General features: G+C 44.7%; 1 protein-coding gene across 7 annotated transcripts in view; it reads left to right on the top strand.

The window, feature by feature from the left end:
• DUS2 (dihydrouridine synthase 2) overlaps positions 1-21,570 on the top strand; it is a 901,714-nt gene that overhangs the window by 466,940 nt on the left and 413,204 nt on the right. For all 7 annotated transcript variants that reach the window (XM_040328788.1, XM_040328789.1, XM_040328790.1 and 4 more), the window contains one exon: positions 3,193-3,258. In XM_040328788.1, coding sequence (XP_040184722.1) covers positions 3,193-3,258 — 66 coding nt within the window. The remainder of the gene's footprint in view (positions 1-3,192; positions 3,259-21,570) is intronic.

The raw sequence follows: 21,570 nt of genomic DNA, 5'->3' as shown, positions 1-21,570 counted from the left end.
GGTGTTTGCTCTAACTGTAGTGTAAGCTTTTTCAAAGGATTCTAGCAGAAGTGAGCACAACTTTTGTTTGGAGTATAGGGGAAGGATGGGATTTGTTCTGAGATTCAGTGAGTTCGATATCGGCTGTGAGCTGATCTATTTTTTGCGACCTGTTTTTCTTTGCTCTAGCTCCTAGTTGAATGAAAGAAAACATGATGACCGCTTTGTGGGCGTTCCACACAACCACCAGGTCAGACACTGATTGGAAGTTCAGGGAAAATAATTCTTCCAAATGCTGTTGGAGAGATTTTGTGATGAAGGGGTTATGTAGAAGAAAGTTGTTTATTCTCCATAGGTATGAATTGGGTTGTGATGATTTGGCGTCAATAGTAAAACTGATAGGGGCGTGGTCCAACCAGGTGGTAGTGTGAATCACCGATGCCAATACCTTTTGAAGCAAGCATTTATCAGAGAGAGTACACATCCGAGTATGTGTTGTGGCACGGCGATAGATAGGTATAATCGCGCTCACTCACGTGACAACACCTCCAGACATCAAACAGGTTATTGGAAAAAATAAATTTGGTCAGTAGTGATACATGTCTCTTAGTTACCTGCTGTTGAGTCCATATTGTAATCTGGAACAAAATGATGGTCTCCACACAGCATCAGGTGCCCCTGTTGGAGTTTTTTTGCCATTTTCAAGATACTTTTAAAGAAAGACATTTGTCGTTGGTTTGGTGCATACAAGGACACTAAGGTATATTGGTTATTGTTGATCATACATAGCAAGATAATTTATCGACCCTCAGGATCAGTTATGCATTTCTGTAGTTGAAATGAGACTGTGTTTCGTATGGCAATTAATACTCCTCTTTGTTTTCTCATATAGCACAATTGTAATATATGGGGAAACAGTTTGTGTTGGCATCTAGGGGATAAGTCTTGGACACAGTGCGTCTTCTGCACGCAAAGCACATCCCTTTTAAGCGATAATGCAGTTTTCCACAAGGACAAGCGTTTGGCTGGGTGGTTCAAGCTTTTCGCATTTAAAGACATAATAGTAAAGGACATGTCTTCGAATGATTGTGTCCTGGATGCAATGCTGTGACTTACGGTTGGAGGGTGTTGCGCAGAGGTTCCTCAGGGAGAAGCTTGTAACTGCAGGTGAGAATTTCCTTTCGGAGACTCCGAGTTAGGTAGATCGGATAACAGGATGTCAAGGTGTTTGAAGTATGTTGCTTGGGACGTGAAGTTAGAACGCTGGATGTGCAGCAATAAACAAACAGAAAAAAAGTAACAAAACAAAGGAAAAAAATAAAAGTGAATAGAGCAATTAGACAAATGAGTCAGCAAAACGTAACGTTATCTGGGTGCTGACTAAACTTGGGGGAAAGTTCAGACTATGTAGTGAAATGAGCGGTTGGCCGGACCAGACTAGATTAGTAGCCACAGAAGCACATCTCTAGGGATCCTCTGTATGCGCTCTATAGTGAGTTCAATGGGGGATAGCTCAGGCAGAAAAAGTGCTAGCACAATTGTGGAGATCTGCGGAGGATGCGAGATAGTGTCTATGGTATACCGCAAATTTGGATGTTGTTGTGGCGAGAACGGTCCTCGAGGTCCACTAACTTTGTTTTTATCCAGTTAGTGTCCTCTTTTTGAGCCGTAGAAGCAGCTACCAGTTGATTCACAGTGTATATGCATTCCTCCATTTTATCTTCCATGTACTGTACCCTGTCCCCCATGTGCCACATGTCAGTGGTAAACTTGTTAGTCAGGGAAGACAGATTAGTCATAAGAGAGGACTGCAGGGACAGTAACATATCCTTCATCGTGGTGTCAAGGACAGGCTGTCCTGATGTGGGGAAGGCCGCTATGGAGCATTGCAGGGAGGATATAGCGTGTGCATTGTGCAAGTCATTACTCACTGTGGTCCCAGCCTGGTTGTCAGGATCCAAGCACATCTGCACTTTTGCAGGGCTTTGGGAGACCGGGGCGAGCAGAGGAGAGTTGGCAAGGGGGAGAAAACAATTCCCCTTCTGTGTTCCCTGGATCACTGCTTGGAAGATCAGTATAGGAGGCTAATGGCCACGTGGCGGCTCCAGCGGGGCCATCGTGCCTGTCTCCCATCTGTTCGGGCTTAACCTGCCATTCCTCTCGTGCGCAAGCCACACCCCCCACAGCTTCTGTTTTTATAAACGTCAATGTTGAGTAAGCCTTCAGGTTAACTGGCATTACATGTTCTCTGTCCTTAGACATATTGGACTTGGGAAACCATGACTAGATGGATTGCTCAAATTTACTCCACCCCTACCGCATAGGTTAAAGTGAATGTAATCTTATCTGACCCCCTCCTGATTAAAAACGGGACTAGGCAAGGCTGTCTGTTGTCACCCCTCATTTTCGCCTGATCACTAGAGCCATTCCTCTGTAGGATCGAAAACAACCTGGACATCCAGGGCCTTAAGGTGGGGACACCCAATACAAAATCTCTGCCTATGCAGACAACCAATTATAACAAGTCAGAGGCCATGAGGGTAGGGATATCACAAACTGCCATGCAAACAATGAGGTCCAACTTAAACTTCAAGTGGACGGAGACTGCCCTAAAAATGCGTGGGCACCTCGGTTCCAGCTGACCTTAAACATACCTTTACTCTGAATTTCCCTCCTTTACTAATCACAACTCGGGCCTTACTAGATTCCTGGCACAAGGGCCTCCATTTATGGTTTGGCCAATGCAAAAATGTATTGTATATCAATTGACTAGTACCCCTTTAAGTTACACTGTAAGGTTGTGGGCCCTTGCTAACAGTAAGGCCTCCATGCAGCGATGAGGAAGGCCCAAAAGCCCTGGTCACCCCATGTCGGTAACCAGGGCTTTTGGGCCTTTGTTGTTGCTGCATGTAAGTCTTACTGTTAGCAAGGGCCCACAGCCTTACAGTGTCACTTAAAGGGGCACTAGTCAATTGATATACCATACATTTTTTGAGAATGTACAGGGCCCCTCTCTTGTGATGTTGATTATGTACTCCCTCCTTAATTATTCTCTCTGTTATTTGTTTCTTAAATGTCCCTTTGTATATGTTTGTACTGATTTGTCTTAGCCCATGTGGGCATTAATAAAAAATTATATTTGAAAAAATATATATATATATTAGTGACCTGTGATGCAGTTTAGGTGATTTTTTTTTTCCTTTCTTTCTACAGGTGCTGAAAACATTGGTAAATGGAATTTCCAAACCAGTGACCTGTAAGATACGCATCCTCTCCACAGTAAGATTTTGTGTTCTTTTGATTTTAATGTACAACTATTAATGATACATATGTAAACATTTATTTTTTATTTTTTTTGCATCAAAGCACTAGGGACAATTAAAAAAAATGTAACGTTTATAAATAGATTCCTAAAGGCTGCACCATGCACCACATCCCTATGAGATCACAAACCAAATTTAACAAAAAAGTGGGATTTTAAAGGGTGCATTACTGCATTAAGTGTGACATACGTTTCAGACACCGTTTCACATCAAAAACATAGAGGAATAGAGGTAAATCATAAACATAATATTAAAGTACAGATGTGAGTCCTCAATCCATTTGCAGGTAATGCTTCATCAGGAGAGATGTCTGTGCTAATCATATAGAAAATATATAAACATTAAGTAATGTGCACATTTTGGTCCAAACAAAAGGGTCCCATTACAATTCACACCAATATATCTTGGTTAACCATGACATATTGTTACCTACAACTGATATGTGCACAGAAATTGTCAGCATGCCAGCAAGTGAAATGACTCCATCAAGGGGCAACAGCCACCCAAGGAACCACACAACACCAATGTATACCGGGGGGTGAAGCTCAAGCAAGGGATACCACCGGGCTACAGATCCTAAACATTTATACATACACATCAACCAAAGGCCTAAAATAAAAGCCCAAAGGAATAACTGGGGGAAGAAACACATAATAAACAATGATACTTTAAACCCAGGATTGGAGTGCCAAACAGGGAGAAGATAGCCAGTCACAAAATATGTTAACAAACCAAGATTGGGGGCGTGGCCTGGACGGCATGGTGTGAGGAGTGATATACTGGAGCTCCGCTCACCACAGATCTGTTACTGACTATACTGGGCCTAATTTGCCTGCTTAAACTCTCCAAACCGGCTGCATTTACTCCTCTACTTGTGGAGAACATGTTGCCACCGAAAAAATCAACTGACGCGATTGAAACTCGCCAAATACCGTCTCCCAGACAAGGAGGCTGGGGAGGAAGATGCCGCCGGCTCCTCTACCTCTGTGGATACAGCGGCTGAAAACACGGCGAGAGTGCTGGAGGCGATCTCTGACTGCAAAAGCTCCCTAAGATGTAAGATCGAGGAGGTGAAGGTGGATGTCTCACTTATCCGCCAGGATCTGCAAAAACTTAGGGAGCGGGTAACCGAGACAGAGACACGCATCAGCCACGGGGAGGACGAGGTGCCGCCATTGCAGGTCGCGACTGAATGACTAGAGCACCAGCTCACCATGGTCCTCGCAAAGCAGGATGACATGGAGAATCGCCTCCGAAGGTGTAACCTGCGGTTTGTGGGTCTACCTGAGGGTGCAGAGGGCTCTAATCCTCCATCGTTCTTGGAGAACCTGCTAACGACTACCTTTGGCTGTGCTGAATTTTCCACCTCCTTTGTGGTGGAAAGGGCCCACAGGCTGGCTGCTAAACCTCCCCCCAGGGCGCACCACCAAGGACATTCATTGCTAAGCTGCTCAACTTCCGTGACCGGGATGCAGTTCTCCGCCTTACCAGATTGAAGGGTAACATCCCCTTTCAGAACGTCAAGATCAAGGTGTTCCCGGATTTCTCGGCGGACGTCCAGAAGAAGAGGGTCCTTTTTACTGAAGCCAAGCGCCAGCTGAGGGGTCCGCCACTACTCCTACACCATGCTCTTCTCTGCTAGGTTGCGGGTCGTGGGGGAGGACAGGGCTCACTTTTTTGATACGCCAGAGGCTGTCTTTTCCTGGCTCGAGAACGCGGCACCGCCAGCCCGTGTAGGATCTCCGGTCAAGCCACGAGTGAGTTGTACGAGATGGGCCGTGCCCCCCCCTTCCTGGGCTTCGGGACTACCATATCTCCATCAGGTACTGTGACTACGGCTCCCTGCTGGGGCCCCCCTCTTTGCCCATTGCCCTTGGCTGGAACTCCTATACCTCAAACCGGCCCGGTGTGCTCCTTCCCCCTCCCACCCTTTACCGGCTTTCGCCAGATCCGTTGTCTCACTGTGACCCCCTTCTTCCCCCTTGTGTGTTTTTTTTTTCGTGTGCTCCCACCTGCTCACTCTGTATCCTGCGAGGAAGACAAAGGCTTTTGGCCCTAAACTCTTGATTTCATGTGGCGGGTTGCTGCCCGTCATGGTACCCTGGATGTGGACTCACATTTCCATACCCTCATGCTTTCCCCCTGTTGTTTATCCTGGAGATCATGAACTGGGGGCCTCATTCCTCATACTGCTGTTCGTTTTACAGCAAATAATCGTCCCCTTAGCTGCGGATGTCCTTTTGGGCTCCGCTACTGTTACCTTTACCTGTAACATTTGCAATGCTGCTCAAGTGTGGTTTCCCTGGCCTGGCCGGGCTCGGAGGGCTGTCTTTGCTCTATGCTCAACGTGCCGCCTGCCTGGACACCCCAGTGTTTTAGTTAATTACTGCATTTATGTGTTTAGTTGTTGGGTTATTGTTAAGTTAAGTGGTGTATTAAGTATGGTGATGCATGGTCTTGTGGGTGGTGTTACATAACCTTAATGTCCAGGCTTTTTGGCCTGGTGTGTGGTGTCCTGGCTCCGGCGGACCAGGCGGTGCGGGGGGCCCCCCCAATGTTTGGGGGGCACCCGTCGCCTGCGCGCGTGCCTGGGCAGCCGGGGACATTGATACTTGTCCATAGTTGTAATGCCTGATGTAACGTTTTTAACATGGAATGTGCGGGGCCTTAGGGCGAGACCAAAACGCAATGCTGTTCTCTCCCTCTTGAAAGCTCAGCGGGCAGATGTTATGGTTCTGGTGGAGACCCATTTGACAGGCCAGCTTATGATGACGCTTAAGAAACCGTGGGTGGGCTGGGTATACCAGGCTCCACATACCGCAAACTCAAGGGGAGTTGCTGTACTGGTTGCTAAGTCGGCGCAGTTTGTGCTACTATTGCTCCAGTCTGATCCTCTTGGTAGGTTTATATTTGTACATGCCAAGATACATGGGCTGGAGGCACTGCTGCTAGCTATATACATACCCCCCCCCCTCCAATTCACGGTCCTTAATGAAGGCTTAGCATTTATGGCCCAATTCCCTAGCGTGCCTGCAATATGGCAAGGAGGTTTTAACAAGGCACCTCGACAGGCTGACAATGACGCCCCCTGATGACCAAGCGTATGCGCAGACCCGTTTTGGTAAACTCCTTACTGACTTAGATCTAGTGGACACATGGAGACACCGCTACCCGTCGAATAGGACCTTTTCATGCTTCTCGACGATACACAACTCAATGTTACGTATAGACCTTATACTGACGTCTCGGACCCTCCTCCCTATTTTGGGGATGGTAGGATTTAATCCGCGGGTTCTCTCTGACCATGCTTCATACTGGATCGTGCTCCGAGTTGACTCTCCCCCCACGACTTATACTTGGAAACTCAATCCCTTTTGGCTGACGGTTTGCCCGATTTGGAGGAGGCTGGGGCCGAGTGGGATTTCTTTTTTCGGGTCAATCGTGGTACCGAGTCGTTCGAGGCTGTCTGGGACTCCTTTAAGTCCCACGCTCGCATGACCTTGTCCCAGCGCATTTCCCGATATCGAAAGACTTCGAGCCGGGTGGTCAGACAGGCAGAACAATCTCTTGCGGAGGTGGAGAGGGCATTCGTTGCTCGAACCTCCCCGGAAACGGCGGATACACTAAAAATGCAGACACAGGTGGTGAATGGTCTCCTCTTTGAGAAGGCGGACAGACAGATTTTCTATAGCAAGCAGAGAGCTTACGAGTGTGGAGAACGCGTGGGGAGGCTCCTGGCCTACTTGGCTCACCTGGATCACAGACCTCCTACGGTGGTCTCCCTCGGTGATACTGATGGCGTTATGGTTGCGGACCATGATGGGGTGGCAGAGGTGTTCCGCTCCTTCTTTGCCTCGTTGTACTCTTCTGTTGCTAATAACCCTAGGGGTAAGATAGTTGACATGCTGGCCGCTATAGAGCTGCCCACGTTGTCGGGATCCCAGGTGGAGGCCCTTGAGGCTCCCATATCTGTAGATGAAATCACGGGGGCTCTTTCCACATTGAATCCCTCCAACGCGCCCGGGTCGGACAGTCTTCCCTTAGAATTCTATACCACTTACAGTGAATCTATGGTCCCTAGGCTCCAGGAGCTTTTTTCTCATATCTTTGAATCCGGTTCCCTGCCCCCCTCTATGAGAGAGGCCTATATAGTGCTTGTCCCCAAACCTGACAAAAATGTGGAACTTCCCAAATCCTATCGCCCGATATCCCTCCTCCAATTTGACATTAAGATCCTGGCCAAGGTCCTGGCGTTACGCTTGAATGAAGTGATCCTTACTCTAATCCATCCTGATCAAACTGGGTTCATGCCTGCTAAAAACACGGCATACAATTTGCGTAGATTACACATGAATTTACAGGCTGAACATGACCAGGTATGCTCCAGGGTCGTGGTGTCCCTTGACACAGCAAAGGCCTTCGACTCTGTCGAGTGGGACTACCTTTGGGAATGTTTGGCTCGATTCGGTTTCGGGCCCAAGTTTATAAAATTGATCACTCTCCTCTACCAGGATCCGTGTGCCTGGAACTTGGTCAATGGTCGGGTCTGGGCCCCTTTTCCCCTGTCGAGGGGAACCAGACAGGGCTGCCCCCTATCTCCGTTGCTATACGCTTTGGCCGTGGAGCCCCTGGCATCCTCCCTCAGAGCACACCCTGGTTTTCGGGGACTTTGATGCGGGGGGGTGGCGGGGACGGTAAGTCTATACGCCGACGACATGCTCCTCTACTTGGCTGATGCTGGCCACTCCTTGCAGGCCGCCCTGGAGGTCATTGGTGCCTTCAGACACTGTTATAAGCGTCACCGGTGCAAAATAAATTTAATTAAAACCGTGATCTGCTGCAATACTGTGTAAACCCTAAATAAAGGGGTTAAATGTGCATATAAAAGAGAAAGTGTTACTGCGCTGATCTAATAATCCAGAGAATTCAATCTCTGGGAGTGTGAACTGTGAACTAATTTAGTGCACAATCAACCATATATAACATATACAATATCAGGAACTAAATGTACCCAATATTCTATGTGGATAAACTTCTGTGAACCAATTAATCTCAATACAAACAATATGTGTAAAAATATAAAATATATATGTATTATACGAGTATTGCGGTAAACTCAATACTTTAAATGTGACCCAAGAAATTAATTAATTAATTGGCCTGCACATCAATGTGCCATAGTGGTCCTGTGAAGGTAAAAATGGCTACTCATGCTCCTCTAAGCCGACCAATAGTGAAGAAAAAAATGCAAAATAAAGTAAAATCAAAACATTCAAAGACGACAACAAAACCAATAACAAAGAAAAGAGTTCCAAGTGTAAAATGTGCCAGCTGCACTGAAAAAAGTCCAATGACAGACAGTCTTGCTTTTACACAATAGATTCCAATGGAAAAAAGGTTCAATGCTGGTAATGCTGTATGTAAAAAGGTGCAACTGTCTCTTCCACCCGACAAAGATGTGCCACCATCACCAATGGTTAAACTCAACACTCACCAGACCCCAGATAATAAAAGGCCCCAATGGGTGTTGCCTCCTTCTCCCTTTTACAAGATATCCTTAAATCCTCAAAAACAAGGGGCTCATCATGGTGTAGTATATTAAAACTTATTTATTAAAAAGATAAAAAAGATGCACTTACAAGAAAAAGTGCCTCTGACCGGCACTGAGTGTCTTTGGCAGTGTCAACCGTTTAAAGCCGCTGACCAGCATTTAAATAGCGTCTTGGAAGGTGTGCATACCCCGCTCCTGTCCTCATGTGTTGCTACAAGCTGTCCTGGCGTGCTGGTGTACTTCCCCCTCCGTGTGTGTCCAGACAGCCTCTACGTGTTTCGCTATTGCGTCATCAGGAAAGCTGTGGACACTACTTTCTTGGCTGTATTTATACCCCACCATGCTAGCTGGAAAGTGACACTGTGGTCACCCAATACCGGAAGTATACCGGCCGCCATCTTGGCTAGTGGCGCCGTAAATTCCAGTAATCCCATTTTTGTTTCTGGAGCCCTAGTATTAATACATTCGGACGCCATTTTAACTATTGGTGCCGAATGTATACTATATGCCAAATGTACTATTTGCCTAGCCATAGATGGCTCCATATGTCTAGCGCTGTGCGCGTGACTCCCTGTTCCCCCCCTCCCTGTATGGGCACGCGTCACCCCGCAGATCATCCTCTCCGTTCACCGCCGCCGCCAGAAGTTCGTACCCGCCATCTTGGCTACGTCACCGCATGTACTCAATCCACCATCTTGGTCCCTGGCGTCCTTCATTTTTCTATGTATTTCCTATGCTACCATTTGTTTTAGCGCCGGAAGTGCCGCATTGGCCATTTTAACTATTGGTATTATCCCTGAGTAGCCGTCAACATCTATGGTTGATGCTGCCAGGGACACTTTACAGGAAAAACCTATAACATTTAAATTAACTTGCTCTAAAACAATATAATGATATAATAAGGGCAAAACAGTGTACAGTTTTAAATTTTCATACAGCAGCATTCCTGTACATAAACAATTCCTAGTGTGTACCGTTACTTATACCTATCTATCCATATGCTGCCATTTTGCTTTACTTAATACATATACCCACTGGTGTTGGTGTTATGGTAAATACTTTACGATGGATACTCTAATGATGGTTCTTAAAGGGAAACTACACAGAAAAATATACATGCATGTATTATACATGCGTGTATATTAAAAAATTATATAAATAAAAAATATAAACTATAAAATACAAAATGATCAGGGAATATAAAATATAAAATATGCGAGCTGTTAATAATCTTCCAAAAAAACAATTTACGTCTAATTCTACATTAATTCCCTTAGGCTTGAGTGTATCTAATTTAAAAATCCATTCATTCCTTGATACTTCCCTTCTCAGGTTTAAGTTTCTCCAGTTTTGTTAAATTTTGTCTATGGCGTAAAATTTCAATTTGCTAGGGTCTTTGTTATGTTTATGCTTGAAGTGTAATGACACACTGTGATATATGAACCCTTTTTTAATGTTTCCAATATGTTCTCCCATTCGTACTGAAAGTTTTCTTGTGGTTCTGCCCACGTATTGCAGCCCACATTCGCACTCCAACACGTACGTGACGTGTGTGCTGCTGCACGTGATCAGCTTATCCACTTTAAATTGTTCATTGTTTGTATTGAGATTAATTGGTTCACAGAAGTTTATCCACATATTATTAGATTATTAGATCAGCGCAGTAACACTTTCTCTTTTATATGCCTTCAGACACTACTCTGGGCTACAAAATAACTGGGATAAATCACAAGTCCTCCCAATAGACGTGAGCGCACCGACGGAGGCTCAGGCTTCCTCCCCTCTCCTTAGGGTTAGTTCCCTGAAATATCTTGGGATCCGGATATCTAGATCCCCAGAAGACTACGTTACGCTCAACATTGAACCGCTGATACAGTTTCTAAAAACCAAGACGCAGACCTGGGCCAAGTTGCCACTGGGGGTAATGGGGCGAGTGAATCTAATTAAAATGATTCTCCTTCCCAAGTTCTTGCATGTGCTCTGGCATGCCCCTGGCTATCTCCCCCTCAGACTTTTCAAAACCATTGAGGCTATTCTTAACTTGTTTGTGTGGGGTGGGGCCCGACACAAATTGTCTTGGCAGGCTTTGAAAAATCCGATTGAGTTGGGACCTTAATTTATACTACCTGGCGGCACAACTGTCTCACTTCTTCAATCTAGACAAACATGACAAAGACCGCTACCTTGCATTGGTTTGCTCCCCCTGCGTCTTGGGGATTACCCACCCTTTTCAGGTTCTCTTTAGGAACTTGGAAGGCTCCTGGACATTGGGGAGTCGCCGGGGGCCTGCTTTACCACCACTGCAAAATTTGGGAGGTAGTGGGTCATAGGCTGAAGGTCTCGCCCACCTACTCCCACACTCCACTATGGAATAACCCTGGCCTTGTTGAGTTGCTCACTGTCCCGGATCAGATCCTATGGCTCACTCGGGGGGTGAGATATTTGTCTGATGTTTATGCTGGCACTGTTTTGATGTCTTCAACAGCTCAAGGATAGATTCGACCTCCCCAACTCCATGCATTTCTGTTATCTCCAGCTCTGTCATGCTCTTCGGACCCAATTTGGCGATGTATCTCTCAACACTGAACGAATTGAGGTTCTCTACTCTATTATGGGTCTAGAGCCCCGAAAGCTTATTTCAGTGTTCTATTCTTCTCTCCTACGTCCATCGGCAACCGTTTTGGCCTACTAACTTAAAGATCGCTGGTCTTGAGATGTGGGGGAGCTGGAGGATGATGAGTGGGAGGATGCCCTGAAAAACAGCAGGAAGGTCTTGACCAAGTTGTCGGACCGCCTTACACACCTCTACATCCTACACAGAACATACCTGACTCCTGCCTGCATAACTAAATATAGCTAAATACAATCCATTATGCCCCAGATGTGGTAGCCCTTCTAGCACCTTCTTTCTCCTGTTATGGGCGTGCCCAGCAATACAGGATTACTGGCTGCACATAGTAAAATTCATACACAATGAAATGGGATCTCCCCTGACACTATGCCCCAAGCAGTGCCTGTTGGGGGTGTTTCCGGACCCAGACTCGGATAAATACCATAAGATATTTCTTCAAGAAACGCTCTTTACAGCCAGATTACTCACAGCACGAAAGTGGCTTCAGGTTACGCTGCCCTCCCTTCAGGAATGGATTTCAGCGGTTAACTGCATACTGCCATATAAAAAGGAAATCTGCCGGGGCTTCGATCATCCATACATACTTGCATACTTACATGCTTACTTACATACATACTTACATACATACACATATTACATACATACATCATACATACTATGCATACTAGCTCATTATGCTTTTGTCTTGCAGGTTTTTTTTCCGTTTAATGTACGAGGGTTTACTTCCTCTTTAACAGGGCAGCCTACAGGCTATCACCCAAAATAAGGTCCTGCTTGTGAAAGACAACAAGATAATAGAAAATTGCTGGTGCTGTATATTCAGTCCATACCATATACAATCAAACCAAGTACTATGCCACCAACAAATACCCATTACCTTGGTAGGCTACTCTTAACCTGTGTTTTTGCTCAGTCATGATCTGACTCCCAAAGAAGACTACCCTGGAGAGACCCTCCATTTATATGGCCATCTCTGCTCGCTTCCGTCTCCCCACGTACGCTTTCACCGACAATCGATGTCAGAGCCAGCCACAGGTGGATGTGCCAGCCAAACACACACTGCTAGTGAGCCATGTGTGCTCAGTGGTGGCGGGAGGAGCAGAAAATGAACATTGAACAATACATTTGTTTTAATAGTTTTAAACCAATGTAGAATGTCTTTAAGAACACAACAAAGATCAATGTGACTATGGACATGCTATTGACAATACTTTAATAATAGTGTATGTGAAAATATTGCGCAAACTTGTAATGAAAAAAAGGTGAAAAGGTGGGCAGCCAACACACAAAAAGTATTTGTAAAGGTAATATGTAGAGAAAAGCGTAGCGCCAATATAACTCAACTCCACTTAGGTCAGAAGCCAAAAAGAGGGAGATAATATAAAATTGGAAATAATCCAAATGTGTACTTGACACCGTGAGGTGTGGTGACAATTATATGTGTAATTAGAGATTTTGTGAGATCCCAAAAATAAATAAAATAAACTTATAAGATGGGAATATACACCTAAAAGACAAAAATGTCTGTGAGGCAAATGTTCCTGTGTGGATATTGATGTGAACCTCAGAGGGTCAACATACACCTGTTGCCAGTTAAGTCCTGTTAGGAACTTTAGAGAGAGGTGTCAATACACTCAATAGACACACACTAAAGCAATTAGCCTGCAAAGGCAGGTAAGCTATAGGTTCAGAGCAAGTCCTTTTGGGAAAAAATCTTAAATCATTTGGGATGATTTTAAATCCACATAAATTATATATAGTCCGTTCCCCTGTTGGGAATAATACATATATATGATCCTTTTGATTGTATAGATGCGATGTATATCCTCAGTAACACACTCCAATCAGACTTTTGCGAGAGAAAAATAACTGGGTACTCTTACCAGATCGCGGTGACCCACTGCTCATCGTACGATGGGTGGGTCTCCAATGCTTGTACGGGCCGATTGCCCTCTCTGGTCGCCCTTGCGATGTTGTTCTCTCAAGGCCTCTCCAACCTTATGTAGTCTCAGGATAGTGGTTGGTGCAAGATTGTACTCACAGTCAAAAGGATACAGGTGTTCTCCAAAAAAGGCAGGTGGTGGAATCAGTAGTTGATCACAACAGAGTATGTGAAAAAACAAAAAAAGGGCTCCACATAGTGTAAAAAAGTTACAGTTTTAATGAAAACTTCAAACTTGTGTCACTTAAAAGGTAAACACTCTGGATAAAAACAACACTTTGAACAGGATTTTCAAAAAACGTTCAGCAGTAAAATTCAGAAATCCAACAAAAAATCAAATAAATCCAAAAAATCCAAAGAAACCATGCAGCAAACAAAAAACTTTCCAATCCAATGAACGGACAGAAATATATCGGCCCATACAAGCATTGGAGACCCACCCATCGTACGATGAGCAGTGGGTCACCGCGATCTGGTAAGAGTACCCAGTTATTTTTCTCTCGCAAAAGTCTGATTGGAGTGTGTTGCTGAGGATATACATCGCATCTATACAATCAAAAGGATCATATATATGTATTATTCCCAACAGGGGAACGGACTATATATAATTTATGTGGATTTAAAATCATCCCAAATGATTTAAGATGTTTTCCCAAAAGGACTTGCTCTGAACCTATAGCCTACCTGCCTTTGCAGGCTAATTGCTTTAGTGTGTGTCTATTGAGTGTATTGACACCTCTCTCTAAAGTTCCTAACAGGACTTAACTGGCAACAGGTGTATGTTGACCCTCTGAGGTTCACATCAATATCCACACAGGAACATTTGCCTCACAGACATTTTTGTCTTTTAGGTGTATATTCCCATCTTATAAGTTTATTTTATTTATTTTTGGGATCTCACAAAATCTCTAATTACACATATAATTGTCACCACACCTCACGGTGTCAAGTACACATTTGGATTATTTCCAATTTTACATTATCTCCCTCTTTTTGGGTTCTCACCTAAATACTTTAATAATGTCAATAAGACACATTCACACCATAAATAGTTTGATTATAGGCTGATATAGATAGTTCAATTTTACACAAAAAAGAACAAAATCGTCTATGATATATGCATATTGTAATGTATCGAATTAAACTAAATAATTACATTTTCCCCATAGACAAAATAACCAAATATTACTAATTATCAGACAATAGTCAGAGTTTTATGGAATTCAATGGTTACTCCCCTGCAGAAGAAATAAGCGTTAAACTATGTAAAATGGTACGCCACTACTGTATGTCCCAAAACCAGAAAAAATAATAAAAACTAGAAACACCCAAAAATTTGAGAAAAATGTAAATGGTTATAATATTGGGGGAGAGCAATTAAGGTATTGCAAGGAATATATCAATAGGCTATCACGTTAAGCAACAAAATGTCAATGTATTACTCTTTTAAAATGCCTGCTGGCTTACAATGGTCGTTAACAGAGACTTGTAAGATGGTTACCTTTCTAAAATGACATCTCGCTAGGTTGGAGCTGCATCTTGGTATCCCTGAGGTGTCATATAATGAGGCATGATGAGAAGTGTCTCTCTGGATGGATAGCTCTCTGTATGGATGATGTATGATCCCTAATGACTCCCTCAACTTGTCCTATATCCAGTTCTGAACAATAAGCTCATAACATTTTTACTAAGCCTAACCCAGAAGCTGGAAACTTTTTTTCCATAGGTCTATTTGGTTAACCATTGACTCAGTGTTTGTTCAAGCCTTGCCATCTTTTACCACCTGGTGTCATTCTAGGACAAGGAATGTCTGTTCTAAAATCTTGCAAAATAATCTGGTATAGGAATGTTCACATAATAACAATGTAAATGTGTTGTCCCCTCAAAATAACTCAACACACAACCATTAATGTCTAAACCCCTGGCAACAAAAGTGAGTACACCCCCTAAGTAAAAATGTCCAAATTGTGCCCAATTAGCCATTTCCCTCCCCGGTGTTATATGATTCATTAGTGTTACAAGGTCTAAGGTGTGAAAGGGCAGCAGGTGTGTTACATGTGGTGTTATTACTCACGTTCTCATACTGGTCACTGGAAATTCAACATGGTACCTTATGCCAAATAACTCTCTGAGGATCTGAAAAAAAGAATTGTTGCTCTACATATAGATGGTCTAGTTAATAAGAAGATTACCAAGACCCTTAAATTGAGCAGTAGCATAGTGGCCAATACCGTACAGCAGTTTAACAGGACAGGTTCCACTCAGAACAGGTCTTGCCATGGTCGACCAAAGAAGTTGAGTGCATGTGTTCAGCATCATATCCAGAGGGTATCTTTGGGAAATAGAGATATAGATGGATTACGGAAACCATGTCCTGTGGTCTGATTAAACCAAGATAAACTTATTTGGTTCAGATGGTGTCAAGCGTGTGTGGCGGCAACCAGGTGAGGCATACAAAGACAAGTGTTTCTTGCTTACAGTCAAGCATGGTTGTGGGAGTGCCATGGTCTGGGCCTGAATGAGTACTGCCGGCACTGGGGAGCTACAGTTAATCAAGGGAACTATGAATGCCAATATGTACTGTGACATACTGAACCAGAGCAAGATCCCCTCCCTTCAGAGACTGGGCCGCAGGGCAGTATTCCAGCATAACGACCCCAAACCACTGCCTTGCTAAAGAAGCTGAGGGTAAAGGTGATGGACTTGCATGTCTCCAGACCTAAACTTTATCGAACATCTGTGGGGCATCCTCAAACGGAAGGTGGAGGAGCGCAAAGTCTCTAACATCCACCAGCTCCATGATGTCATCAGGGAGGAGTGGAAGAGCACTCCAGTGGCAACCTGTGAAGCTCTGGTGAACTCCATGCCCAAGAGGCTTAAGACGCTGGAAAATAATGGTGGCCACACAAAATATTGACACTTTGGCCCAATTTGGACATTTTAATTTAGGGGTGTACTCACTTTTGTTGCCAGTGGGTTTAGACATTAATGGCTGTGTAATTTTGAGGGGTAAGCAAATTTACACTGCTACAATGTAAAGTAGTGAGTGTACAGCTTGTATAACAAAGTGTCATACCTTCAGTGTTGTCACATGAAAAGATATAATAAAATATTGACAACAATGTGAGGGGGGGCGTGGCTTGGCTGAGTCCGGAGATGGCCGCTTAGGCAAAGAGCCTAAGAAATACTGAGAAAAGCTAGGGAGAGGGGTCGCATTTTGCACAATGGAACTGAAGTGAAACTTTTCCAAGACCTCTCCCAAATCACTACAAAACAGGCGAGCCCTGCGACCCCTGCTGGAACTCCTACGGTCCCACAATATAATCTATTGTTGGAAATTCCCGCTTTGTCTGTCGACTTCCGCTAGGGGACGCTCTGCCTTCCTGCGCTCGCCAGATGACCTGCAGCCTTTCTGTGAGCAGCTCGATATCCCCATGGTGGACTTGCCGGATTGGTGCTCCTTTCACTTCCCGACAGAGCTGTGGCGCCCGGTGTCGCACCATCCCTCCCCGAAGGCACAGAGGCAGCGTTCCAGGCGACGGAGATCGGGCCCTTCATCACCCAGAGCCCATGCACCTCGACGGGAGCTGGATCATCCTGCCACTCCTCGTAGAGACCACCCAGAAGCCTGATGACTACCGCACCTGCTAGATCAGCCCGCCTGTGAGTCCATACGATTCCATTTAACCCTGTTTTGTTCCTGAAGCGGTTCTTTGTTTACCTGACGTTAAGTTAGCCCTGCCGGCTGTGTATGTCCAACAGTGATAACTGGACGAATACCCCTGGGAGTTATGCCTATTCTTGATTGCAACTGAACACTTGAATGTTGTCCCACAGGCCTGTACTTCCGCACCATAGCCGATTACTCCTGCCTGTATTTCCAGGACCCCAAGGTGAGAACTGTATATCACCTTACTGCAACTGATGCACCATTTGGACTTTTGTGAATGCACCACCATTGCACGTGCTGGAACTGTCTGCAGTCGCCAGTTGAAGACTCCATTGTGACACAGACAGTGCCTCCCCACTCCACCTCTCCTCCCCGCCCCCCCCCCCCTCCACTCCTCCCCCCCCCCCCTCATCTCCTCCCCCCTCCCCTCCCCTCATCTCTCCCCCTCCTCTCCTTCCCAATGCCCCCCTTCCTTTCTCTTCCCCTTTCCCCCCTCCCCTACCCCTCCCCCTTTTCATTTCCCTCCCCCCCCCCCACCCTCCACCTATTATGAATATATTTTTTTCTTCCCCCCACTTTTTTTTTTGTACATGAGAAGACCTGGGTGGGCCGACAGGGCTTCCCCCTTGGCGTGAGGGGGACGTTGTTCCCCGCCCGCCATTTTGAAATCTGGATAGTGGCCTTGGCTCAGAGGGCAAACTTACTGATATGTATATGTGTCTTGCTTATACTTCATACCTGCAGACGAACGCCTTTCATAGGGCCTAAAAACTAGCCACTGATAGCCTACTTGTCATAAAGGTGTAAAGCACTAATGTGGTGTAATATCACAGACCGGTTGATTATGTCTCTAACCGTGTCTTGCAGATCGCCGGCATGCATATACACGTTGTCCTGGCTTGTCGCCCCTCCCCCCCCCCTTTTTTTTTTAACAGACGTGCTGGTTTGGATGCCAGTGGTCTGTGGGAGGTCCTCCCGCCACTCAGGCCCTGCGAGTGTTATTGTTATTTATTTTTACTTTTATCTTTTTTTATTTTTTATTCTTTTTTGTTTCTCCATTTGTAAGGAGCAAGCTCCTGATTCCTGCTTGACAGAGGGGTGGACGCTTTACGCCCCTCACATGTTAACCGGGACCTGGCTTTCAACTTGGAGTTGGATGGGGGGTTCTCCCTCCTCCCCTTTTTTATTTATTTATTTATTTATTTTTCTCTCTCACAAAATGATCTCTGTGCCCATGGGGACTATCACTCCACCCAGGGGCTCGGCAATGTTTTTTTTTTGCCTATCCTGATTAATAGTCTTATGGACTATTATCTGACTATTGTGACAGGATTTGCTATATTAGGCCCTCTGTTATGGGGGCAATGCTTTTACATATATGACACTTACATGTGGGTTGTGGTGATGTTGTTACCTAAGTTTCAGTTTTGTTTTGAAATGTTTATGCTGATTGTCTGCCTTTCATTAATTCATAACTATAATGGGTCCTCCTATTTTGGTCGCCTCTCCTGGCATTCCCATACTAGACTATGAATAAAATCTTTTTATTTATTTAATTTTATTATTTTTTTGGGTCCCCCACTATGCTACAATGCTATTATCCACTAGTTCCTCTGAATTGCAGTAGTATGTGTTCTCAGACATACCCACCGTCTCCCAACGGCAGTTCTCTCTCCCAGTTAGTCTGCCGACAATCCAGTTCTCTGTCTCTTAGGTGGACTAGAATATCTATCTCCGCCTCTGGTGTATTTCCTTCTTATTTTCTTGTGACCTCTGTCAGCTTCCTGTCTTTTTCTCCTTCTATTTAGCCTCCCTCCCCCCCCTTTTTTTTCCTTTTCTTTTCTTCCCTCTCCACTCCCCCCCCCCCTATTATCTGTTTCAGCGTGTCCTCCACCTCGACCGCGTTTGCTGCTGTTGTCGCACATACCTAATCCCAGGTTCTGCAACATTAGCTCTACGCTCTATACCTCAGTTCAGGTCTAAACATGAAAAAGATTCCAGACCCTCGTAACCCCCTCTCGCTGAAGTGTGTGTCGCTAAATGTAAAAGGCCTGAATGTACCGGAAAAACGATCGCAAGTCTTGTCCACTTTATCCAAGCAGAAGGCCCAGTTTATTTTTCTGCAGGAAACCCACCTCCGGTCTGACTCTATTCCCAAGCTTAATAGCAGCCTTTATCCTACGGTTCTGCACTCCACAAATCCCTCTGCGAAAACCAAGGGTGTTTCCATATTGATTTCTAAGCATGCTCCTTTTCAGATGTCGGACTCTTTGGAGGACCCAGAGGGTAGGTTCTTGTTTATCAAGGGCCTGTACGCCTCCAGACCTATGACTTTGGCGAATATCTATGCCCCGAATGAACACCAGGTTTCCTTTTTCAGGAAGATTAACGATCTTCTGCTCTCTTTAAAGGAGGGCATGGTTCTTTTGGGAGGTGACTTTAATGTTCCACTGAAGCCGGAACTTGACACCTCTTCTGGTACCACCGTGATGCCTTACCGAGCTCTCCGTCAAATCAAGTTACTACTTCAAGGTCTTACATTGCATGATACGTGGCGCACCTTATTCCCCTCGACCAAAGACTACACCGTTTACTCTGCTCCATTCTAAAAATACTCCCGTATAGATTATTTTTTTCTTTCCCAACCTGACTTGACCTACCTCACCCAAGCTATAATTGACCCTATGTTCCTATCTGACCACCATCCTATCTCGGTCACCCTGATGTTCCCAGAGTCGGTCTCCAGGACTAAAACTTGGCGACTGTTCTGCATTCCCCTGGATTAGTGGGGGTATTGCAAATAAAACCTTTTTTTTTCTTTTTACTACACCATGGAAGCCTGTTTTTTATGTTTTATCTTTTAGGATATCTTTTAGGATTGTGGATTACTGGCAGCTGTGTACAGCCTGATCTGAACAGTACATCCCAGCAGCTTTAAAAGGAGAGAAAAAGCACATCTATACATCCCAGAGTGGAAAACTTATACTACACGCTGTCTACCCCTGCAGGGATTGGGATATCTGGTGAGTGGGGACCCTGGTGGGGGAGCACTGGAATCACGTGTGGAAGCACTATTGATCACATTAGATCACTCATCAGTCACGGATTTTTGTGATATATATTGCACCAAGAAAACCGGTTGGATGGAACTGACATGCGGTTTTGGACTTTTACATCTTCAATGCTGATGCTGTTTAAATGCAATTTTATTCATTTATTTACTTTAATTCATGCCTGGACTTTTGAATCATAGACACGTTTAGCACTATATGTCTATATGTTCATAGGCAGCAGCCTCACTGTGTTTGACATAATTGGTGGTACATATGTGCTTGGTACACTTTGTGTCTATATATTTAATTTCATTTTTAGTGTACTCATACACACACAAGTATTGCACTTATTTTTGGAGTAGAAAGAGCGCATAAAGTGCGCATCTACGCTCACACTTACACATTATTCATATACGGCTGTATATTATTATATTTTTTTGGCTATTTAGCAGCCTTTGGGGCATGCTTCACCCCTGTGTACACTTACACTGATTTAGCGCGTAATTATGTGCCATGTATTTCACATAATTAATCCCTGTGTGTGACATTATTTTAATTAGGGCAACACCATCCAATCACTTCACTGAGATACCCACGCAATACTCTATGGTTGGATCGGGGTATGCCCATAGACAACACGGGCAAACCTACTAGACAGATTTATTGCTTATCCTAGCTTGGAAATCACCTTTATAGCAATACAGCCTGGTGACTTACTGTGATAGTGGCTAGCCCAGTCACTACCTCCTAGCGGTAGGGGGACGTAAAGACAGCGCCACCACCCTCCTTTTATTACTTTTTTAAGATTAGGAAACTGGAAGCTTTGCATAAAGCCTCTCTTTCGCAGCGCTCTTTACAAGAACTCTCATACACCCGTTCCCTGCTTCTGGAGGAACTGGGGAAGCGATCGAGACAGCGTTATGTGCTGCACCAAAGAGTGTTTTATGAACAGGGCAATAAGTGTGGGAGACTTCTGGCGAGGGCGATACGAGCCTCCTGACCCTCTAACTCTATTCATCAAATTCGGGACCAACATGGTGTGGCCCTGTCTAAAACAAGGACATAGCAAAATGTTTTGAACAATACTACAAGACACTCTACAACTTGAAGTCCTCGAGGCAGAATCATACCCAAGCCATAGGGAGAGCAGAGGAAATTAAGAACTTCTTGACCCAGTATGGTCCAAAGCAAATTCCGGAAGGCACAGACATCAAAAATTTAATTACCTCTCTCTGTTGAGGAACTCCAAACCGCTGTAAAGCAAATGAAGCCAGGAAAGACCCCAGGACCTGACGGGTTCACATTGCAATATTATAAATCCTTTTTGAGTGTCTTGTCTTCTAAGATGATAGATACTTTTAATGTTATGGCATCCCCTTCTGTCCCAATGGGTCGTCTGTTGGAGGCCCATATAAAGGTC

The sequence above is a fragment of the Rana temporaria genome, chromosome 11, assembly GCF_905171775.1.
Source record: "Rana temporaria chromosome 11, aRanTem1.1, whole genome shotgun sequence".
Classification (NCBI taxonomy): domain Eukaryota; kingdom Metazoa; phylum Chordata; class Amphibia; order Anura; family Ranidae; genus Rana; species Rana temporaria.
Note: the sequence above shows the minus strand (reverse complement) of the source record. Positions and strands in the feature narration are given on the sequence as shown.